Source organism: Rhipicephalus microplus, chromosome 10 (genome assembly GCF_043290135.1).
Source record: "Rhipicephalus microplus isolate Deutch F79 chromosome 10, USDA_Rmic, whole genome shotgun sequence".
In the NCBI taxonomy this organism is placed as follows: Eukaryota; Metazoa; Arthropoda; class Arachnida; order Ixodida; family Ixodidae; genus Rhipicephalus; species Rhipicephalus microplus.
The window spans coordinates 13695912-13719649 of NC_134709.1; the positions used below are offsets into that span (position 1 = coordinate 13695912).

A 23738-nucleotide genomic window follows, 5' to 3' on the forward strand; every position below is an offset into this window, starting at 1 on the left:
AATAGAGTGGTGCTACGGAAGCACAAACAATTGGGGGGGGGGGGGATGTGATTATGCCATTGGGTTGCGCATATCAATTAGCTTGCCTGGTGACATGTGCGTAAAGAAACGCAATACTGGCCGCATAAAAAGCTTGCCCGGCTCATTTCGGCGGCTTCACCTCTCGCTTTCACTTCGTTCTATTTACTTTATTGACAAAACGTTCTCTTGCCAGGCATTTCTGTTTTTCTTTTACTATAATCTTCCCTTCCCCCATCACTAAAGGCGCTAAGCCGTGCTCCCGTAACGGGAGCAGAAAATAGCTTGTTTGTTTGTTTCCTAGAAATTATGACTCATACCCACTTAAGGGTATTTCTGTGAGCATTACGCCTTTTTCTGTGAGCAATAAAATTGTGTATAAGAATTTGCATTATAACTTGTGTAAAGACGATCAAAGAAAAAAAAGAGAGGGAGATAAAAAAAATGTAAAAGTCAATTTGAGAGATTTCGAGGTTTCAGGTGTTGAGGTGACCCCACAGCTGCCTTACTTCACTCTAACCATTCAGAATAAACACTTTTTGACGATGCACAATAAAAAATATTTGATTGGCGATTACAATGGGATACGTCTGGATGCCTGAATAAAATCGCAAACGGCATTGAAAGCATCCCTGGGGAAATGTCCCAAAGTTCAGTACAGTTTCCGCCATCAATGTGACGCCTATTTTGAATAAGAGAATAGACAGAAGTCTTTTTCTAAGCATAAAGTATCCCGACAAGATAAAAAATTAAGTTTAAATGATTCTATTTCTTTGCAGAATCCACAGAGGGGCGATATCACCTGACCATATTTGTATAGATATAGGTCTAGAGGGGGGGGGGGCGGGGGGGGCACGGCGTCGAAATCTATAGTAATCAAAACTTCAAGCTTTCTAGACTGACTGCACTGGTGTCGCCATAAAAACTGGAGGTGGATATATTCAGTCCATGTAGTTATTGTTTCTATCATATCAGTGCTTATGGTGATTTTCTATATCATATTGCAGTAATATATTCATCTTCTGGCAGTACGGATATAGCATTGGGCCACCAAGCGCGGCTCGTGCTAAGGAATTCGTGCTAAAGAAGCCTTAGTGGGACCACCATGAAATCTTCGAGCATTTATATAAATATTGGCACATGGGGCTGCAGCATATCCTCCCTCAAAAGGGAGCAGCCGAGCGGGGCATTCGCTCCCGCGACCATCGGCACAGCATCCGTTCAGTGTAATCGGTAGTCCAGTGCTGTGGGAAGCATATGAAGTTTCGAGAGTACTTTGCGCCAGCCAATAGACGCATTTGTTAAACGTTGAATGAAGTAAACTCCAAATATTAGATCCCTACATCGATTTCAATAACGATTTCTAATCTAATAAAATCTGCAAACATACGTCAACCAGTCGTGCGTTTTATTATATTGACCGATATAGAAGCATGTATATGATTCTACTGTGAACTTGCATTCGTTGCATAACATCAGCGTTTCAAGCCGACTAACGAGTAAGTCGGGTTCGGTGTGCACGTGAATATCCGTGTACTGCAGCCTGCTTGAGGCTGGGTCCATTTCCCTTCAAGCCAACGCTCGTCTGCCGTTCGGACTCGTCAGACTAGCCTCCTTTTCATGTCGTCTCTGGCGAAGACAACACCGCGCGTTCCAATTCCGTTTTCGGCGACGTTGGTCGTATCGGTGTCGAAGTCTTCCGTAGTGTCCTCTTCGTACTGATCGACCGTCGTACCTGCAGTTACAACGACCGGTGTTAGGTCGTCGATTTGAGTTGCGATTATGCGCCGCATTCATAAAGTCACTCATGAGCTAAGATGAAACTACGTTATCGAGAGACCCTCACAACTTGCTAATGAAGTTGCTCGTGATTGTGATTTAAATTTAGAGAAAAATCGGCCGCGCATCTGCACGCATCGCTGCAAGTGTCCTCGAAAGACTATAGTCGTCTGGCGGTCATGCATAATGTCGCATTTTCAGCGCAGCTTAAGAAACACTAGGGCGGCATTAGTTTTTTTTTTCTCTTGGCAATCACTTTTTGATCGACAATGTTCACAAGCTTGAACACAGCCACCAGTTCAAGAAGATTGGGCATTCAGCACGTGCTCAAACCTTAGCTGGGTGGCTAAATTGTGTCAGACAGGCATGTTTCTACGTTCATATATCCCAAGAGTGACTATTGCCTTTAATAAAATGAACGAAAAGACAATGAGCCGCTGGTAAGGACCCCACCAGCAGTCTTTGGATAACTCGCCCGATGCTTTCCCAATCGAGCCGTGACAGTGGTTCGCCTCTAGTCCACATCATTCGGCATTTCTGAGCACGTAAACTTGGTAGGGCATCTGACGCGTAAGCTAACGGTTGTAGGCTAGGGATCAACGGAAACTTGCCTTTTATTCACTTTAGTTATATTCATGTCACTATTACATCATTACAGTTGAAGAGCTGCAAATCCTTGCTCTCCTTGGCTTCATTGCTCTCCTGCTCTCCTTCTCTTGCTTGCTTGCTCTCCTGCTCTCCTTGGCTTCATTTGTCTGCTCGTTTCACCGGGTTGTACAGTAAGCCACAAAAGTTTGCGAACCGCGAAAGCGTGTGCCGAACTGACGGTCCATGGATGGATGGATGGATGGATGGATGGATGGGTGGATATGGCTGTACCCTTTAGATCGGGCGGTGGCTAGCGCCACCAAGCCGTAATACTTAATAAAGCAAAGACTAGATTTATTTTTTTTTCTTTAAAAAGTGAGTTTGAGGATTCGTACTTTCCAGTGAAGGGTTTAATTTTCACTCGTGCCTTGACTTTAGCCACCAATCAGATAACCTCCTTCTAGTTAAGTCTACCCGCTTAAAGTCTATTTTGCCCTCCCGGTCCCTAAACCCCAGTGCTTTGAAAAACTCTGCGCCATCATCCCGAACTATAGGGTGAAGCCCTTTACAGAACATTATCAAGTGTTCGGCAGTTTCTTCTTCCTCTCCACACGCACTGCATACTGTGTCTACCCCTTCGTATTTGGCCCGATATGTCTTGGTTCGCAGTACTCCCGTCCTGGCCTCAAACAGCAGAGAACTACCCCGAGTATTATCATACACGCTAGCTAGCTGTGCGCCATCTACAGTTGATCGCAGTTCTAGGGCGAAAACGGCACTTATTGATGACTAGCCCTTTCATTCTGTACTTCCGCGTAGCGCATTGGTAATTGGCAGTTTTCACGCAGAGGGCTTGCCTGGACCATCGAATTTCTGTTTTCATAGGCAGCATCAAAGCTATCACGGCGTGCCTCGACCGGCGTTCCTTTGGCCACCTATCACTTTTGTGATAAACGTTGCCACTGATATCAGTTATGTGCATGGACTGCTCTCAAGGTAGCAGCACGTAGACGCAATGCCAAAAAGCGCGTCGCGTTGGAAAGTGGAAGGTGAAAAATGATTTAGCCTAGTCGGAAAAGATACAGGCCATAGACTCGAAGAGGGATGCTGTGAGGGCGCAGCGGTGCTTTCGATAACCGCTGGCGTAGCGTAATTGTTGCGACGAAGCTTTTGGCCATGCGCTTGCATGTTCTGTAAACTTTTGTGGTCGACTGTAGAAGGCGTAAAAAATGAACCTTTGGTCGAGTTCCCTTTGTTCGCTTACTTATGAGTAGATTGCATTGCAGCAGTTATCTTGCCTTCGCGCTACGTGCCCAATAGACTCTTCACAGACGTATGCGATTGTACTCCGCAACCACCGAACAAAGCTGCAACCACTTTTATGTAGACTTTGATACTTTCACGTTGGGACCGACTCTTATGACAAGAGGGTCAGCCATTTCTTGGTACACTGCACCCCGTGTACTCAGATTTGGGTGCACGTTAAAGAACCCCAGGTGGTCAAAATTTCCGGAGCCCTCCACTACGGCGTCTCTCATAATCAAATGGTGGTTTTGGGACGTTAAACCCCACAAATCAATCAATTGGTACACTGCATACACTTCAAGGGTGTAAGCGAAAAAAATTCTTTCGGGGAGGCACCACTTTGTTTTGAAGTAGGGATTGGGCAGGTGTATGTGGTCGAGTGTCATCTTGTGCTCTGCATGCTATGGCGAAAAATATTCAGGCGTGGGGAGGGGGGCAGGGGGGGGGGAGTTGGTTGGCACGGGCCCGGCAGGCCACCCTATATGGCTACGCCAGCGATACGCATTACACCGGTTAAACCACAGCGGGCTCGGTTATGCAAATGTAGGTTTGTGAAGTCGCTTACCAGCCCTCCATTGAACGTTCACTTCCTGTGGCAGGCTAACCCGCCCTTTTTGCTCTGTGGTGCCTTCAGCGACGTCCCGCACTGCAAACACGTACAAGTCTTATAAACAATCACTCTCTCGAAAGCGATAAAGAAAAACACATATGCGGCAAGTTTCACTTCGCGAACACAGTCGAAACAGCAAAGATGGTGCACCCTTCGTCAGGCTGACCCTGACCCATATAAGAATGTCTCCAATCGATTCATCTTTTCTGCCGGGCAGTGCCCTTGCTCGTCATGACGCAGCACAGTACCCTTCTTTCTAACAAGTTCCACTCTAGGCACAGTGCAAGGTCACGTGATCAGGTGCCAGCCATCATCGCAAGGCTCGACCAAGAACGACTTAGCTGTTAGAAAGAAAAATATATATCCACTCGCACCCGAAAACTTTAGGTTAGCGTTTCTCTGCTGATGTTCATTGCGAGATGCACTGTGGAATTCCATTTTCGGTCCACCCCAGAAGAGCCTGCAGTGGTTCTTTAGCATTGGTGCCTCTAATTCTGCTAACTTTTTGTCAGTCTTTTTTTAATGCTGCCGGCTAAACTTTGTCATATCTGCAATTTTCTCTTATGTGCCGTATTCAATTCGGATTTTGTTTTGCATTGCAGTTTCTGCTATGTATTCGTGGCATATAATTTTATTCCCATCAGGCTAACGTCCCTGTGAGCGCTTTGTGTATTGTAACTTAATAACTATCTTTTTAACCATTTAATCCCTGAATTAGGACACTGCCGAGCAAAAAGAAATTATTTTCATTTCCTGGTTCAAAATAGCAACCACAAATTGATTCCGCAGTCAAAATATCTCAAACCCAACTTTATTGCACCACTCTGTGTGTCGCGGATTATCCATATGCGGCAGAACCGAGGACCTTGCAGCGAAAAACGTAGCTCAAAACATCGCACCATGTTGTGTGCCACCTCTTGGGTGACCTAGTAAACCAAGTTATTGAAGAGGGAATTTACGTCACCCACTGAGCGAGAAATAACGAAGTGAAAACTGTTGCAAGCACCTCGCGTTCTCAATCATCAACTACAGAACAATTTCTGCTAGCATAAAGTACCGCCCCGCCACGGTGGTCTAGTGGCTGAGGTACTCGGCTGCTGACCCTCAGGGCGCGGGTTCGAATCCCGGCTGCGGCGGCTGCATTTCCCATGGAGGCGGAAATGTTGTAGGCCCGTGTGCTCAGATTTGGGTGCACGTTAAAGAACCCCAGGTGGTCTAAATTTCCGGAGTCCTCCACTACGGCGTCTCTCATAATCATATAGTGGTTTTGGGACGTTAAACCCCACATATCAATCAATTATAAAGTACCTTAGACGAGATGGCGCTACGTTTTTCATGCTGCAAGCTACGTTCCGCGTGAATACTTAACAGCCAGCATCAAATATGGCACATAATCCGTGGCTTGCTTGCTCGAAGGTTTCCGGCATCTAGTAAATGGTTAATTAGCCAACTCTGGCTATACATCTATAGTACTCGCAATGCAGCGTAAAGTGGGGCATTTCCAGAATGCGATTGCTCTTTAAATGTGCATTACGATCAGATGGAGGTTATCGCACGAGCGTCGGCGAATAGCTTGAAACAGCGCCAGATCCCAGGATACTCTTTCGAGGAGAGAGAGAGAGGGTGGTATCGCGCTGCAGCCTTCACTCACTCTACTTGCTTTCTCACTGTCCCGTCTCAGGATGCTGATTAAGCGGATTGCCAAGCACCAGCTTTAACACATCTTTTCCGGCGATTTTCGTGATCACCTGCGGAGATAAGAGCGCACTTGATAGCAACGATTGGAAAGCCAAATGTTGAGAGAAAGGGCTCAGTTTATCGTAGGGGACAATTGTTGTAGCATGAAACAGCCAGCAAGGAAGAGAATAATGCGCAATTCTAATTCTCACCCTTCGGAAACGTGTCGCTTGGCCCCTGGGACGCTAGGCAGGTCGACGCTCGTGCAACAACTTCAATATTGCCCACGACGGTACTCATAGCGTGCGTTTTACAGAAAATAGCAAGAACTAAAATAATTTTTTGTTTATTGGTAATAGCACAACCCATATGTATTCTATTGTGCTAACAAGTTCTATTTTCCGCCTTGTTTCGGTTTACGTCAGTAATGGAATAAAAGTTTGACAGATCCCACGTAGTGGAAAAATCGTTGCAATGCGATGCAATCAGGGAGTATGGATGCGCACACGGCATAGTTTTTTTTTTGGGGGGGGGGGGCAAATTAAGGCGTTCATCATGCGAGCGTACCATGAGCACGTGACGTAATCTATATGCCGTGCGTAACAAGCATGTCTGGATCTTTCAATTTACCGTCTGCATTACTTTTTATTATAAATAGCCATACCAAGCCACATGAATTGTGTTGCATATCAAGCCAGCTAAATGGCCACGAGCGCACCATAGACTTGGCATCCAAATCATACCTCACATGACATGCGCATCTTGACCTTCATGTACCATCTGCCATTCATCCAATAATGTCATGCCATACTAATTTTGGTATACATTTTATTTAAGCAACGGCCACGAGAGCACATTTGTGGGCGGCTAGATAGACAGACACGTTGAAAGTCCCAGATATTATCTAAAGAATTCTTCGCATTTCACAACATATTGGACACAACGCAGGCGCACTCTTGTGGGAAAAACTTATAGCCATGCACCTCCCGTAAGAGTCTAATGATAAGTATCATTTATGCGTTATTTGTTTCAAGTCGTCATGACATGGCTGTGGTGGCTAAGTGTGATGGCTCACACTTGGCGGGCGACTATGCGTAGAGCGATGGTTTTCTAGATCTCTGGCACGAATCTTTCTTCACAACGGTAAGAAAAGAAGTACTCACATCCGCTGAGAATGTTGTAGAGCCAAGCTTGAGCCAGGAGACGATACGACATGCAGAAAAAAGTTTGACAAATGTTATATTCATCGAAGGATCAAAATAATAGTTGAACTGAAGGCTGGTTATCAGATTAAGCTTTGGTTCACTACAGTGATATCCTTATTGACCACTCATCTGAGAGGAGACGATAAAAGGGTAAATCACGTTTTCTTTTTGTTGGTAGCTTGTTGGTTGCCAGTCTTTATGCAATAAAAAGTTTTTTATGCCCATTTACTCGATTGAAGTAGAATATTAGAACAAAACAGAGTAATAGGAACACGCAGTGAATATTTTTACTTTATTTTAATGACATAAAATACCGAAACTTGGCCAACATCAGCCATTATTTGGCAGGCAATAGCGAGCAGTATATAGCACTCGGTGCTATAGCGGACGTTGACCAGACCAGCCCCGAGTTATTTGGGTAACTTAAAAATTTAAGTCAAATCGAAGGGTTTAAATGACTTTTTAATTCGCGTGAGCGTCGACAACTAGGCATGGTATAACGAGATTCGCCACACGAGAGTCGCCACACCATGCGCAATTAAGCACAAAAATGCCACTCGTGTGTGAGTGTAATCTGCTTCGTTGTTTACTTTGTGATAAGTACCCGCTATCAGCCTTATACGTGCAATCATGTTCTCAGAAAGCCGGTGTGATGTTGATCGTCGAATCACTCACCTAATGATTCTCGCGGGTATTAGAAACTACGATAACCTGAGGTTAACGTTCACAAGATGCATGAAAAATGGCCAGGGTGTACATAAATTCAGGTGCTCGTAGTAAAAGCCCGGGTAATCCTTACATTTAATAGTGTATTGCTATTCTATCCGTAGTACTCCGGATCTTAAATATGTCGTTAATTGAGGAACTGCCATGAAATGTCATGCGAGGAGTGCGCGCTTGGGCGCATTCGCCCCGACGGGGCCATAGTTAGAGCGTTCTCGTGGTTAGCCTGTGTCGCAAAATTTTCAGCAGCGTGGTCCAACACTAGGCAGTTTTAGAAAATGGGTTGGGAAGATACATTTCATTGCGTACGCACGCTATTTCCGCCATATAACGAAGGTATGCAACATGATAGCGTAAGACGCGTGTGCAAGGGCCACAAATGCTAGCGCAAAGCTTTGTGCACCCTATTTTAGCGCTCTGTATTTGTAGAAGAGAGCTCGCAAGGCTCCACGCTTGTAATTGTGTGTCATTCCTGGGCACGCTTCATACGCTAACCATTCTCGGTGCTATGTAGTCAAGCGTTTAACGAAAGTTGGTTCAAGTGCCATGACAAGGATGAAGATGCAATCACTGATCAAAGAACCCGTACGGACCCCAAAATGTCTGTTTTTACCTAGAATCGATCAGAGTGGTATCAAGGAACCTGTACACGTTGTAGCGTCTGTGTTTCGGGACCTGTACAGTCATGCACATTATGAAGGTTACCGCACAAGCGTAGCCCTGCGTAACGTCCCTGGCGCCTACCGGCACGTTTCGGAACTGTAAAAATCAACATTGTGCATTCTGTTCTCCCTCTTTGGCTCTTTTTTGCTACAACAATCGCCGCTACAACGAACTCTACACCATTTTTTTTTTATGTTTTGAGCATTCCATTCGTTGCGATCAAGTGTATTCTTCGTCGGCTTTTACCTCCGCATGCAGTTAGAAAATGGCTTGGAAAGATGTGTTAAACCCGATGCTTGGCACTGCTTCGTTTAATCGGCTTTCTAATACAGAAGTGATCACCAGTAGAGGAACAGCCAAAAGATAGTAAAGCTCGCGCAATACAACCCTCTCCTCGAGAGTATTCTGGGGCGTGGCGCTGCTGTACTTTTTGGTCGAAGCTCGCGCGATATGAGGATTTTACCTGTCAGTGACTGCATCTTCATGCTCGCCCTCGGCGTTCGCATTCCTGTCACTATCTTACTAAAAAAAAAAACGCGTGCACAGTGCGTTTTCGGTAGTGCAGTCAGCGACACCTGCCTACCCCAACGCAACGCTTGGCACGAGCGCAGTAATTCATTCATTCATTCATTCATTCATTCATTCATTCATTCATCCATCCATCAACACTAGCAACACCTAGGAAGTATCTACACTTACCCACCACATACTTGATGCACATGTGAAACTAAACAGCCATATAAATATATCGGTGCATTGTGAAGTTAAAACCAAATCTGTTGTCACATCACAAGTATACACAAAAATGGGATGAAAATTTTTCCATGCATGCTACGCCATTCTACGATTACCTTGACCGTGTAGTAACACTTAATCTTTTTTACTGAATACAAGAAGAGGGGAAGCCATCGTTCAAAAGTTGATTGAACGTTTGATGGCCATGTAACTCAAAGGCTGTGTACAACCGTATGTCCCAGGGAAGGGTGCAGCTCGGCGTCCCTTGGATCATGCGTCCTTATTAGACAGATTTTATTTCAGGTTCGCTAAAGACATACTAATGCAGTTTTGTTTAGGTCCACGCCAAAGTCGAGTTAATCTGTGTCGTGGTTCTTAGTGCGCGCCATTTCTCCCTGCTCGGAAGATGTATACTGCTCACGGGTTCGCACGCGAAACAGGCCACTACGCATATACTAAAAAGTAGCACTCACGCATGTTCTTCTTGTAGGCGTATATCAGCAGGCAGATCAGCAGAAAGATGCCACCGAGGACGATGAAAGGCTGGTATGAGGTCTTGACCTTCTTGTCTCGCCACTTCCTGGGGAATGGCGTATTAGGCGGTCAGTGAAGCCGAAGCCACGAAAGTACATTTCGAAACCTGTTGCACCGAAACGGCATAAAGAAACTTGTGCGCCATTCTTGTTCTGGTGCCGGTCGTCGTGGTCACATGCCCTTCAGCGACATGCCCTCCAGCCAGAAACCCACACGGCGGGCGCCTCGGCGGCCAGAACCTTCCGCCTCGGCACCACCCAAGTCCACCAGGCGGGCGTCCCGGTGGCGGGGATCAACAACATCGGCACCGCCACCGGTCCCCAAAATACCAGGGCGGAGCGTAGCCACGTGGGCGCGGCAGGAGGGGCAGGAGGTCCCGCGCTACTTCGTGAGCGACGCACCGTGGAGAACACAGCGGCGTGTTCGGCGCGACCTGCCGCTGGACCGTGTCCCGTGGCCATTCCGGGGCTGCCCGCTGGCGGAGGGCGAGAAGGCAGCCGGAGGCGCCCAACTACCTACCGATGCAGCGGTGGGGTTCTGCGCCACGTGCCGCGTAACCGTGCACTTCAAGTGCCACTACAAGGGTGCCATGCACGTGGCGCGGACAAAGGCGGCCGCCGAGGGGATGGCCACCGAGAGGAAGGCGCTGGATCCAGCCCCGCTGAGCCAGCGCTCGGACACGGACCTGGCAGCCCTGTGCCGACAGCGAATGGGGGAGGGCCCCCATTTCGCGGCACTGCTGTCAGGGCTGCCACCGCCCGCAGCCACCGACGGACCACCTATGGACGGCGTGGCCACCATGGACGTCGACCGTCTTTTGGAACTATACGGCACAGCGGAGCCCCCCCCCCCCCCCTAAGAACGCTGCAGCAGGCAAAATATATGTTTTTTGTATTTCTCATGTGTATTCTGTGTTGTTTTATTTTTTTCCCTTCAGCAACAGTTGCAGAGTGAGGCTGAGGCTAGCTGTTGCCCATTGCATGACGCCTTTGTATGTATGGGCGACGACCGGCTGCCTTTGCAGACCGGTATATAGGGTGAATTAAGGAGAGGAGGATGTGGGTATCTGAGGCGCGCCTGCGACCATTTCGCGGGCATTCCGCCACACGGCCACACCCTTTTGCTTTCCTGTTCTGTTAACACCACGTGGCGATAGATGGCGCCACGTGCGGGCACGGCACGCGGTACGCGCGCGCCGAGGGAGCCCTCTCTTCTCCGTGGTCGGCGCCGGGTAAGCACGTGTTTTTCCTTCGTCCGCGTCCCCTTTGGGAATCGCCGGACTGTAACCTGCCCGGGGTGGCCTTGGGCACCTCGGCAGGCGTGTTTACTTGAGTGCTAGCTTCGGTAGCGTACGCTAAGCCCACAGCGGTGCCTAGTGCTTGAAGTGGTCGTACCACAACGAGCCGCACTTGCCGTAGGCCTACGCGTACGAGGTTTGTCCTAACACTCGCGACCAGGCCCAGTGGCCATCGTGAGAGTGCGCAGCATAGCCGCGAGAGACCTTTTCCCGACCGGCGTGTCAAAGCTCGCCATTGCCAGCTGCGACGTGCTCGCGGTTTTCCCCTTATTGTGAACGTCCGCGTGCGGGTGCCTTTGCTACCCGCGTCCCGGGAGCGGACGTTGTACTGTTGTTCGGGGTGCCGCCAGAGGCAATAAAGTGTCGTGTACTTTTGCATTAGAACACTGTCTGTCTGCCGCGCCGCGCTAAACGCCTTATCAGTTGAGCGCGCGCGGAGCGGTGCGCTACACGCGAGTAAACGGAGTAGCGGCCCTGTGGCTCGCTAAGCGTGAACCCGCGGTGATCGTCCGCTGCAGTTAGGAGCGGGGTCACCATAAACTGTACTGAACTATCAGGTGCCAGAAAAAAAAAAGGGGGGGGGGGGCTGAAAGAGCATAGGTTCCCTCGATTTCAGTGTTGAAAACCACAGTTGGGGGAGTTATTTTCCTATTTTTTTTATTATCCGAGAAGGCAACACACACTTGTCTAAAATATGATATAAGGCTGGTTCAAGTTCAAATAAAAAACATTCAAAAGGTGTACCAAAAACATATGAACAAATGTTTATTGATGGCTATAAAAATTGTCGCCATCTTGTGGAATTTCCTAATTGTGAATTTTTAATTTGCCATCTGAACTTGGATATTTGGAGATACAAACACGGACTGACGCTTTCTTTTTTTTCTCTCTGTTTTTTATCATATGGTGGTTTTGGGACGTTAAACCCCACATATCAATCAATCAATCAGCTTTATTTTCTTTTAATTTTTGGTGAATGCGCTACCATACGTGGCCTTTCGTTGCGCGCTAAAACTGATGCAGCATGCTCCTGAATTGTTTCGCAGCAAACGATTGATCGTACGAACGATTGATCTCCCTATTCTCGGCTGCTTGTATTTGTCTTACTTCACTGTAGTTCCCTGGATATTGAGAAGAAAACTTCATACGGTCCCTTATGCATTCGCGTAAGACGACTCGATGGCGAATACCATCCTTCAGATGCGACGCATCTTTCTCGGGTTTATGTCCCGCGGCGTCGGTGTCCGTACTCGCACTACGCATGCGCCCTCCCGCTCCTTCCTCTCACAATGCTGACGCAGGCAGCGTCTGCTAAACTACTCTCGCTCACACCTCTCTTCTGGGCATTCCTCTCGACGGCGTTTACAAGGCCAGTGTGCATGCACGTCCCCTCCCACTCGGGCGCTGCGCCGTGCTCCCTACCGGGCCGCATAAATTAAGCGCCTTCTTCCTATTCTAACCACTACCACCACCGTCCCCCTCTGTCTCCTTTCCTACGCTCCCGCTCTGCCGCCTAGCAACGCCGACCCAGGCAGAGTCTGCTAGCGAGTTTCTTGATTGAAAAAGAAAACCAACGGCTTGCGCTGCACAACTGTTCACCCTCTATAAGCATTGGATCTCGACCTCCAAGGTAGTGCCGGTGGGAGATTCTTCTGCATTGTTGAACTATAAAAATTCGCAGCGTGCACTTTAACTAAAAGTGGACAGTGGGCCTCTGTGTCCAATCGGGGTCTTCTGTCCCTCATTGCCCATTAGCAGCGATCGGCACGTTCCAGTAGAAAACACTGGTCCACCGTTGCGTGCTTTATGCCTCCCCAGGTTACTGTCCTGCACAAAGTCGCGATCAGCGCCAGTGTCAACAACGCCGCCAGTGTAAGATAAGAGTTGGCGCTCGCTGCTTCGCATCTACACATGGTCTCTTTTAATGGGAAATGGCGTAAATTTTTATCTTCTCACTTGATTGTATTGATGGTCCTCCGCGCCCGACTGCTTTCTTCCACCCAACGTGGTTTTCAATTGCCTCTAAAATCGGAGGCATTTGAACGTTCCTACACCTCGCACAGTTCTGTAGTGCCTCCGGGATTGTTTCCCCATTGACCAAAAGACAGATTTCATGCAATGACAAAATATAAGGCCCCGTTGCGACTTGAGCGTCTGAACTGAAGTTGAACATTATTTCGCATCTATGCATGGTGAAGCTAGCAGGGGAGAGAGAGAGAGAGAAAGATAACCGTTTATTTCGAAACAGTGTTCCGAGCGATGCCCGGTATTACACTAAGGTGGGAGGGTTCCCTAGCCCAGGAACCTTTTAACTTCGACTGCCCTCCCTTTTGGCCCTGGCGACGAGTTCTGCTGAACACAGACACAAAGTCGCATAGCGACTTGACGAGGTCTGTGACCCCCCCCCCCTCCCATTTTTCGGCAACACAGTGGACGGTCAAAATCAAAAGTACAATGTAAAAAGGGGCTCATGCGCATAGAAAAAAGAACTATGCTCGTAAAAGACGTGGCTAAACTGAACTCAATCCGAAAAAAAAACGTGTTTCTGCAGATTTCAGGAAATTTTTTTTTAAAACATGGAAATAGTTATTTGAAAAAAAAAAGACGAATCAGTATATGGATGAGTTCGATGTTTCGATGTTTGAAACGCGTCGCTTCACATAATGCATAATAAATGTAGAATCAAAATTAATATTCACTAATGAATACACAAGTTAAAACACATGTCGACGTGTACTTTAAACATAATGTTCACTGAAAGAACAAGATGCATGATCGGCACATCCACATCCTTCGAGAGAGGAAGTATGGCAATTAATGAAAAATGAGTCGTAATAACAGCGCCCAATGGTGACTCCACCGCGTCATGATATTTCGCATGAGTCGTGTTGACACCGACACCGGTGGTTACTTTGGTGTTGTTCGGGGAATCTAAGGTCTTAATAAAAAAAAATTGGATAAATCAGTTGAATAAACATGAAGAACGTGAAATTTCCGTCGAAGGCCAGCACAGACAGTCATTTTCTTGTGTGCTTCTGTCCTTCTTTCTTCGAAGAGGCTGGAAATTAATCGGGGGTACTTAGCGTGGGTGTGCACCTGAGGAAATAGTTTCGCCTGGTGATGTCCACTCGACGTCCGCTGGGCAGCCGAAGCTTCTTGTAGTGTGGGTGCGCCTTGGAGTAGTGGCCGGCTGGCGCCTCTGGAAGCGCGCGTTGTTCGTTCGCGCTGTCCTCGTGGCTAGAGTCGTCCATGTTCGAGTCGGTGAACCTGGGCGATTGCGATGATGAGGTATTGATGAAGATAGCGATACTCTGTCCCTAGTGCGTACTGAGTTCAAAGGGACTTGTGTCAATGGAGCTTTCGCATACGGCTGCTTTCTGTGTAATGGGTAGCATGCTTTAAACCACGGTCAGTTATGTGCGACGTAGAGTTTCTCAAAATTAACTACAGGACACTCTGGAGCTGCGATCGTTCAGCGACTATATATGGGAATGATGGGTAGTACACACATTTGCCTAGTCTTCGTACTTGCGGGTGGCGAATTGTACTTGCGGCCTCGTTTATTGCTGTGTCTCGATTCTGTTTTGAAATGAAGATTTAGCCCTTTTGAACTTCGTGACCCGATTTGTAAAAGCAAGTCTAAAAGAATGAAGTGGTGAAGCACAATCGCAGAACATTTGCTGATTTTTGTTTCGTGAGAAAACAGCTCCAAGCCACACGAACACACACGGAGCCAAAAGCAGGCCAGAAGTACGAAGATTAGACAAATGTGTGTAATACCCAACATTCCCATGCTCACTGAAGCGCCGTGCGTCGCAACTCCTATAGACACTAGCGCCAGAGTTCCCTCTAGTGTATAATAGGAAACTCTATGATGTGCGTAAAGTCTTTTAGAGCTTGGTATGCACCCACTACGTGGGCTTAAGGGAGAATGCAAAGTAGCGTGTGTGCCTTTTGAAGAGGGTGGCCCACTTCAAAACGTAAAGCCATCGTAATCGCATGTTGTGACGCCCGATCGCATTGCACGCTTGTAACACGCGTTATTAGTCAGATATTACATGTTGCATTGTGAATCATGTGCACAGGACGAGTGTGGTTGTAAATTACGCAAGGTGCTTTCGCTGCATTTAAAAGAAGGGGAAGTTATTTTCTGTGTTTACAAGCACACACGTCACTCTGTGGTAGAACAACCACTTGCCACGCAAACCAACTGGGTTCTACCCCAACTCGGACCCAAACGACCCGGATTCGTTTCGCACTCTTACCCAGGATTTTCTTTTTTATTTTTATTTACATCGTTCTCGATTTTTCGGTCATGCATAAGATGACTTTTCGCGCTCAACCAGCACCGCTGACGCAGACACCGACGCCGTAATTTCTACAAAACGGGCTCTTCAGCACGCTATCGTGTTAAAAGAGTGTGGTGCTGCGTCTGTGGATATGTTGCTATTATTTTTGGGTGTTTCACATTACGTGCCCAGATTGTTTAGAGTGACATATAGGTTTGAGGACAGCAAAAAATTGCCGCCATATCCACGAAGTAAATGATGATGAGTGAGCGAAGCTCCGGAGGTAAACCTGTCAAACCATGAATCCACCGTACATTTTGCCCACTCGATTTTATTACAACGCTCCCCCTAGCGTACGTCTCCGCACTAAATCGAACGATTGCCTTCCACCAATGACACGCGCCATATGTGACATCATTCCTATTTTATAACATCTCGCATCTTTCATTCTCAACTACAAGTACCGCCGTCCAGTTTATAACATCTTGCATATTTTCATCATCAGCTACAAATACCGCCATCTAGTGAACACTGCATGAACTAAACGAGAGGTGGCTACATACAGGGGACGCACAGCCCACGCCTTAAGGAGCTTCGCCCCTAAAAAAATCGGGAACAACGAGATCGGGGGGGAGGGGGGCAGTAGCAAGCGCTCAACATGATTTTATTTTGGTCGGGTCTATTGTTGATGCGTCTCCTTTTTTTTCGTGCTCTTTTGCAGTTATAAAACCTAAAGGTCATTTCAAACTATCTGGACAGGTAATGTGAAGCACAAAAAAAAACAACAGCAATGCAGTAAAACAGATAGCAGATCGAGTTAGTATGTCCATATTATAACTTCTTTGAGCGCATACAAAAAACAATGCGAGAGAGAGCTAACCGTTTCAACCATATTTAAAAGAACCAGAACAGCGCATGTACAAGTCATGTGCCAGACAAACATAAAAAGATATGGCTATAAACATATCTTTAAAAAAATATTCTCCTGATTTGTTAGAGCTACCTAAAGTTGACATACATAAGTTTGTTTGTCCACCTATTCGTATGGAACGCTTCCGTAAGTTAACGCGTTAATCTCTATGTGAGAACAAAATATCTGTATCGCGAGACACTGGATCACAATGGCAAGATTTACAGTGATCTGGCAAGTGCGAAAATGTTTTTTTTTGTTAGTGAGTTATTATCCTCTTTTAATCGTGTATTGATGCAGCGGCCAGTCTGTACACATTTGCATGGGTTAGTGGTATCAGATGTGCCACCCATTCTCGGCATTTTATGAACCTTGATTATCCTTTTAGGCGACAGCTACGTTTTCTTTCCCCTGTTTTAAATTGTTTGCCAACGACCTGATACAAATGGTGCGCCTTAATAGGGGCGCTAAGAACATCGACTTTTCTTAATCCGTGAGAAAACATGTGGATGGGGCAGAAGTGCTCGTTGTTTTTATATTTACAGAAGCGGTTCATTAAAGGTGACGTCCGCACGTCTTTCACTGTCCTTACAACTCTGTCAACAGCTCTGGTGATAGCCTGTTCCAGGAATCCTACTGAGGATAGCCGTGCTACTTGTTTCAAAAAGCTTATTTTTTTCATTCCGTGATTAGATTTTATAGCCACTCAAAGACAAGACGCTGCCATTCCATTTTTTTCAATTTTTGAATGACCTGACTTGTGCTAGAGAAGGGTTTTTTTCCAATCTAGGACTGTAAATCCGGCACACGTGGTTATATGAAAATTTTATTGATAGGTCTAAAAACTGTCGCTGGTTGTCTTTTGCTATCTCATGGGTAAACTGGTGTCCCAGGCCACATTAAAAAAAAACTTCGAGTACATTCACAGCAATTAACCCATAGTTAAACCCATCAAATATGATAAAAACATCCTCAATAAAGCGGAAAATTCTTTTATTAATGCCTTGAATGGTATGTTGAATTTTTTGATCCACTCTTGCAGAAAAAATATCACTGAGTAGAAAGGCTACCTTAGAACTATACATATGCCAATTTTTTTCACATACACTGCTTCACTCGATCCTAATGCACGACTAATCAATACACGACTAAAAGAGCATGTTCGGAACACACTAAGAAAAAAAACATTTTCACATTTGTCAGATTGTTGTAAATTGTGCCATTGCAATCCCGTGTTTCGCGATGCGGATATTTTGTTCTCGCATAGAGATCAACTAACACGTGAACTTAGAGAAGCCTGCCATATAAATAGGTGTATAAACAAATGTATTAATCAACATTTGGTGGCTCTAACAGATAAGAAGTATATTTTTAAGATCTGATTATAGCCATACTTTTTTTATATTTTTGCCAGTCACATGACTAGAACATGAGCTGTGCTGGTTCCCAGGTACTTATGTTTTGTTCCTTTCAAAATAAATTGCCTGTGAGTTAGAGCGCGACTGTTGTTTCTTGTCCTGTTTTTTGTGCGCGCTAAAAGTTATCCATAATATAACAGTAAAGGTTTGTTAAGCAGACCTACGTGACGTGGCGCTGTTATGTTATATAATGGACACTCGTAGGAATCCATTAAATTTACTTATGACAGTACAGCTGTTCGCAGAATTGTTGGGAACACCAGACTGGTGGTCGCTCGCTGGTGGAGCGTGCCGACAGAAAGGTTAATGCCAACATCTGAACATGTGCAGCCTCCCTAGCAATAAAGCCTCGCTCCCTGATGCATAAAGGGTAATGTTGCCTTGCACAGAACTACTTGCATTAGCTGCTCCTTAGGGCTAAGCAGCACACAGGAATTGATCTGCTCAACCAGACCTTGTGGAACAATGCAACACCTGTTCTAATGCACTGTGGAGGAAGGCACCACCAGAGTGTTCAGCAGCTGGAGTGGATGTGTCCGGCATTGCAGATTATTCTGTGAGCACATGTACATCCCGCTGCTTAAGTCCTGAAAAACGCGATTATTGCTAACGCCACTCCATAGATCGACAAAGTTTTTAAACGAAGTCCGTACGTTTTTTTGGTTCCTTAATCGGTATTGAATAAGAACGCAAAGTGAATGACAGTTCACTTACTGCTCCAGGTCGCGTCCTTCGTCGTACTTGCGAAGCTTTCTTAATCGCTCCCTGCGACGTTTGTTGCTGCGAATGAGATAGCGTATGGATTTCTTCGTCACGAAGACGTTGGGAAGGCGGTACAGCATTAAGCTGCCTTATCAGCGATGGAAAAAATGAAGCGATTAGGGACGTGATACGTCTAGGGCGAGCAGTTATCTCGAGTATCTATCATTTGACCATCTCTGTGACCTGTCATTACCGTCGAGGTAGCTAGCACAATCATCGTTACTCGCTTCATGTTTTATATCTACTTCAGTACAAAGGCCTCTCCCTTACATGTCAGGTTTTAAGTTAATTTCACAAGTTACGTGTGGGGAAACTTCTGAAGAACCAGTAACTTATTCGTTTCTAGCCGGAGCAACGCAGCACCCCCCCCCCCCCCCGCGCGCACACACACATACAAACTCCTCAGGAACCATTAGAAAACACGGCGCTTACGGAGACGAGAACAGCGCACACCCGTGTTCTTGTCTCGTGTGTTTTGTTCCACCGTGTTTTCTAATGAATCCATACCAGTGAGTTCGCATAAAGTCTTTTAACCCCTCAGGAACTCGCCGCATGGGCGTTTTCTGCTATGGAAGGCGACCGGCCGGCACTTTCACTCGCACACAAAACATATCGACGCACAGGATGATGTTCTCGCCTTTATACTTTATAAAGAACCTCACGGCCACACCAACGCCGACGGCAAAAATGTACCTAGAGGGTCCATATCATTGTTATCGCAACAACGTTATAACAAAATGACGCTCCTAAAGAGGTATTAGAGCAGCTTACGTCTCCTTGAGGGCCTTCTCGTCCAGCTGTGGAGGAGACATGGCGAAGGCGAATGGCCACCACCGCTCCCAGAGCGTCTCGGGTTCCTCTTGGCGCTGAGGCCTGCAGCGCGCAATTCAAACCCACCAGTGTATCTTAATAACTAGGCTTTACTACATGCTGAAGTCGGCAGCTTGGTCCACACGCAAAAAATAGTTTGTTGCTTCAGTACTAGAGCCTAGCACGCACCTATGAGTGGCGAAGACGATAGTAAAAACGCTGTACAGTTAACAATACTAATACATGCGTGAGTAACGTTATCTGTCAAAAATGGTGATTTAATCTCCAAATTAACGTTCTACTGTAACGACGCAAGTGCTTACTTTGGTTGTAATCGGCGACCACCGCTGTCTATGTCTTGGGCTTCACCGGCTGCTGCAGTCCCTTCGCCCGTAACAGACTTCTTGCCACTTCTGGTACGGCGGCTTCCTCTCTCCTTTGCCGGTGGCGAAACGCCTCTCCTGCAGTATTCCGAATGTTAAACCTGAAGTCGACATTGTACAGGCATTTCCTTTTGTTTAAAAATAGTAGCACAGTCCCCGTGAAAGGGGTTGGGTACAAAATCACAGCATGTTTACGAGGTGAATGATGACGAGTGGGGCGAAGCGGACGCACGGACGCTTCGCCCCACTCCTCATCAATTACTCCGTAGATATGCTATTACATCGTTTTTAATGGCATGTAATTCAAATGGCTACTACGACGACTACGACGACGTGGGACATATGACCCACAGCGTAAGGTGATTCGATCCTTTAAAAAAAATGTTGCAGAAGACCTGTGAGCACATGGTTACGAGATTCTATTTATATTCTTGAGAGCTGAGAACACGAAAATGCACCCTGTAGATAAGATAGTAACATCTTTCTTTTTCTTCCTTTGTTTATTTCTTTCTTTCAATTGCGACTTGCGATTATTTACTTGTTGCCTGTAAAGCGTGCACCACCTTTGACAACCGTGTTACGTGGCAAAGCACCAGTTTAAATTAAAAAGAAACCTTTTTAAGAGTCGCTTGTAAAGAATGCACCACAGTTGACAATTATGTTATGAAGCAAAGCACCGATTCCAATTGAAAATAAAGCTTGTTTTTTTAAGAGCTTGCTTCTTTTTGCTGGGGGGTTGTCTGTCGTTGTGCCGGTGTGAACGCTAGTTTTCATTGCCCCCGCTAGAGGCGCAGCTGTGCTCTTCGTGTCAAGAACGTGCGCCGCCGCTAAGGCGACGCTCGCTCGACTCTCGGCGCGCGCTTTAGTTTGGTAAGAGACCGCTAGGTGGTCGCGCCTATATATAGCGCTGCTTGCTTTCGGTGCGCTTCATTTCTTTCACCGGACATCCCTTAGTGCGCGTCGATAACACTACCCACTATGAACACCGCAGAAGTCAAGGTGGTGGTGCGGAGGGTGCGCAAATCATTCATGGTTTACTCGATTTAACATTTGGAGCAAGCTCCATCATCATTCACTTCGTGAATGTGCCGAAATTTTTTTTCCTCATATAAAGAGGCTTTCAACTTTTATACACCAAAAGAAGTCATACAAGCACTCCAATGTGCATCTGCGAAATGACGCTTGATGTTAGCGGCAGGTTGCATGCTTTAAAAAATAAAAAAAGGGTGTATAGATGATTATCCCTGTCAACATATCGTCTCTGTGGCATAAAACCGGCACTTTTATATTTATTTTTAAATATTATGCGCAACTAAATGTACTGAATTCTAATCAAACAGCACTGGCATCATACGCGCAAGTTTTTCTCTGCTTTCGCCAACGCCTGGCGTGCCTTTTATCCACTCTCCCCAATATCACATGTGCTCGCGTGTGCGCTACCAGCGGTCGACTCTTTTCACAGACACAGCAAATCACACTATTGCTATTTCCTCCTCCCCACACCACTTGCTCCATTCTCTTCGTAGTTTTACCTTTGCTATCATTCTGTATACCCAGCTTCATCGTCTGCACACCACTACCCCTCTTCTACCAGGCCTAAGTCGCCACACTAGTTTTATTTTATTCTTTATTCTTATAAATCCCCACTTTGCCTCGAGGCGTTACAGCAGGGGGGTTACAGAGTTAAAAAAATACATTTTCATTGACACTGGACACTTGCACAGATGTCAAACAATTCCATTGGTTGATAGTTTTTACAAGCAACAAATTTGCATACAGGTTCGTCCTGGCCCGACATGGCCTTACTTTGTGTTCATGGTATGTGCGTTGAGATATATAATCTGGCTTTTAAAGTAAATGTCACCGTCATTTCCCATTTTTTATGAAATATCTGGCATAAAAGCTTCAGACGCAATTTTTACGACAACTTACAACTCTAAACAACTTAGCTTTATCCATGCTCTCGCTCTCCTCAGGCTTATCTGTCGCAATGGGGGCAAAACTTGTGGTCCAGAGATCCCCAGAGATTTACATGTACTTGAAAGGCGTCGTGACAGTGGCGCAGACGGAGGGTGGCTCGCGAATCTCGTGCCCCCCCCCCCCAAAAAAAAAAATTCTCTCCGCCCCTGCGGCATGGTACCCGATTTTCGATCACATGCGTTATCTGAGTTAATCCCTCTGCGTTCAAAAACGAGCTGGCGAAATTTAAAACGTTTGCCGACAGATTCATAAATGAACTTCTGAGCCAAAGACAACAGCATCCTGACAGTTTCCCGTGTCCAAATCACCACCGGGCTTGGGACACTCTCGCGATCAGGGACGTAACAAGCTGCTTGCTGTGCGAGTGTGTGCATTTCGACTGGCGATTTTGCTCCGTGGTCAACTGAGTGTGCAATCGAGCTATGTCAGCTTTGCGATGAAATTAAATCTGCTGCGGCTGAATTCTCGTTAGAACACGACGGCTCCTCTCCATGTCACACATGGCGGCCCACACGCCATGGCAAAAATTATTTCACCGGCGCTGGACGGGTGTTATCGCAGGCGACCTCTAGGGACTATTCGGCACTGAAGTCATTTACTCAATAATTTACTTATGTGAACGCGCGAGAGACCCTCTTTTGTTCTTCGCTGAAAACGCCGAATTTTTGAATGACTGTCATGGCCCCTTTATCACTCCGCTGCTTAAAGAGACCCTTACTAGCCTCACAAAATAAAAAAAAAACGAGCACAACATTCTCTCCTGGTGTTTCTCCTCATGCGCATTTCGAATAAGCGTAACAGTGAATCGCGGCATGTTTATAGCGTAAATACTCTCGATAGGTCCTTATATGCGTAATATCACGCCTCATTTGTCCCCAGCCCTGCATATCCAGGCAGCCGCCCATCCGTTTTTTCTTGTCTAGCATTATTCCCGTCTTGAGGCACTGCATAATAATAATAATAATAATAATAATAATAATTACTTTTAGAGGCTCTCTTCCCCATGACCGCAAAGCACACGCGAAAGCTAAGCGATGCGCCAGAGCAGAAAATGGCTAGAGGAGAGGATGGTGACCGCGTCGATCGGGAGCATCTAGCATCGATAAAATGGAGGAGGCGCTGCATTGTAGACGTGCTTTTAAGATAAAAGAAAAATGGCGAAGATACATGGCTGGTTGGAAGGCAAGTGAAAGAGAGTCGGAAACCAGTCTCTTGCCTTTGAACGCGGGGTGGTGGGCTCATTGTTCCCATCTACACATTTCTACAGCCATTTCAAACGATAAAATAACACTCCTACTCCCCCCCACCCACACGCAACGCCACCTGGATAATTTCACGCCTGCTCACTGTTTCTGACGTGGGCGCTGACGTCACTTCGTTTTGACTATCGTGTTTCGCTGCATCTGCGTTTGCTTACGCTGCTTGGAAGAAATGGATTGCCAAGCCTGACTGACAAACGCTCTCGTGCTGTGCTTGTCGGTGACTGGTGAAGACAGTGCATGTCTCTGAACTGCGGCTTGTACTTGGGACGTGCATTGCACACTGGATGTTCGCATAGCGCACAGTGGTGGTCAAAATATTGCGGACCACGTGAGCGTGTCATACAGCACCGTTCGAGGCGTCTTTTGACGACTGCCTGTAAAGCTCGAGAGTGCGCGCGCGCACTCTTTTCTACCTCTCAGACCACTCGTTCCCTCTCTTCAACAGCGCGCGCACCAGAACGCCAGAAGAAGCGCGAGTTGTCACTCTTGCTGTCGCCGCGGAAACACCCAGTGATGATATCGTTACGAAAACGCGTAATTTGTACTGGCAGTGCACGCCGCGATCTGCGCCTTGGTCCTAGACATTCTGCTCCGTCGACAACGTGCATACCGCGGCAGTTTTTCGAAAATTGGCCTTTGTGATAAGGTTCGCGCGCTGACAGCCGGAGTTGCACCTTGCGCTTTTTCTAGCGTTCGGGTATTCACTTCTTCTAGCGTACACGACCAGGCCGGTAGGTAAAAAAAAAGGGGGGGGGGGGCGCAGTGTGTGCTTTTGAGCTTCGCAGGCAGC

At 46.6% G+C, this 23738-nt stretch overlaps 2 protein-coding genes across 2 annotated transcripts in view; one reads left to right on the forward strand and one right to left on the reverse strand.

Annotated features, from left to right (window-relative positions):
* Positions 1-10735, forward strand: part of LOC119180753 (uncharacterized) — a 25666-nt gene extending 14931 nt beyond the window's left edge. The window contains exon 2 of the mRNA XM_075875075.1: positions 9794-10735. Within this exon, the coding sequence (XP_075731190.1) occupies positions 10013-10696 (684 nt within the window). The 5' untranslated portion in view covers positions 9794-10012 and the 3' untranslated portion in view covers positions 10697-10735. The remainder of the gene's footprint in view (positions 1-9793) is intronic.
* Positions 10736-14199: 3464 nt separating this feature from the next.
* LOC142774867 (uncharacterized) lies at positions 14200-19436 on the reverse strand. The gene is made up of 3 exons (XM_075876013.1): positions 19285-19436; positions 18466-18531; positions 14200-14401 (listed from the first exon to the last, which is right to left on the reverse strand). Exons 1-3 carry the CDS (start codon positions 19323-19325, stop codon positions 14200-14202), a joined length of 309 nt encoding a protein of 102 aa, XP_075732128.1. The 5' UTR covers positions 19326-19436.
* Between the last annotated feature and the right edge of the window lie 4302 nt (positions 19437-23738).

Coding starts and splice junctions, on each gene's coding strand:
- LOC142774867 (XM_075876013.1), bottom strand. CDS start 19,325: ATGTCTCCTCCACAGCTGGACGAGAAGGCCCTCAAGGAGAC. Junction 18,532..19,284: donor GAGAAGGCCCTCAAGGAGAC/GTAAGCTGCTCT, acceptor TCTCATTCGCAG/CAACAAACGTCGCAGGGAGC. Junction 14,402..18,465: donor GAAGGACGCGACCTGGAGCA/GTAAGTGAACTG, acceptor GCAATCGCCCAG/GTTCACCGACTCGAACATGG.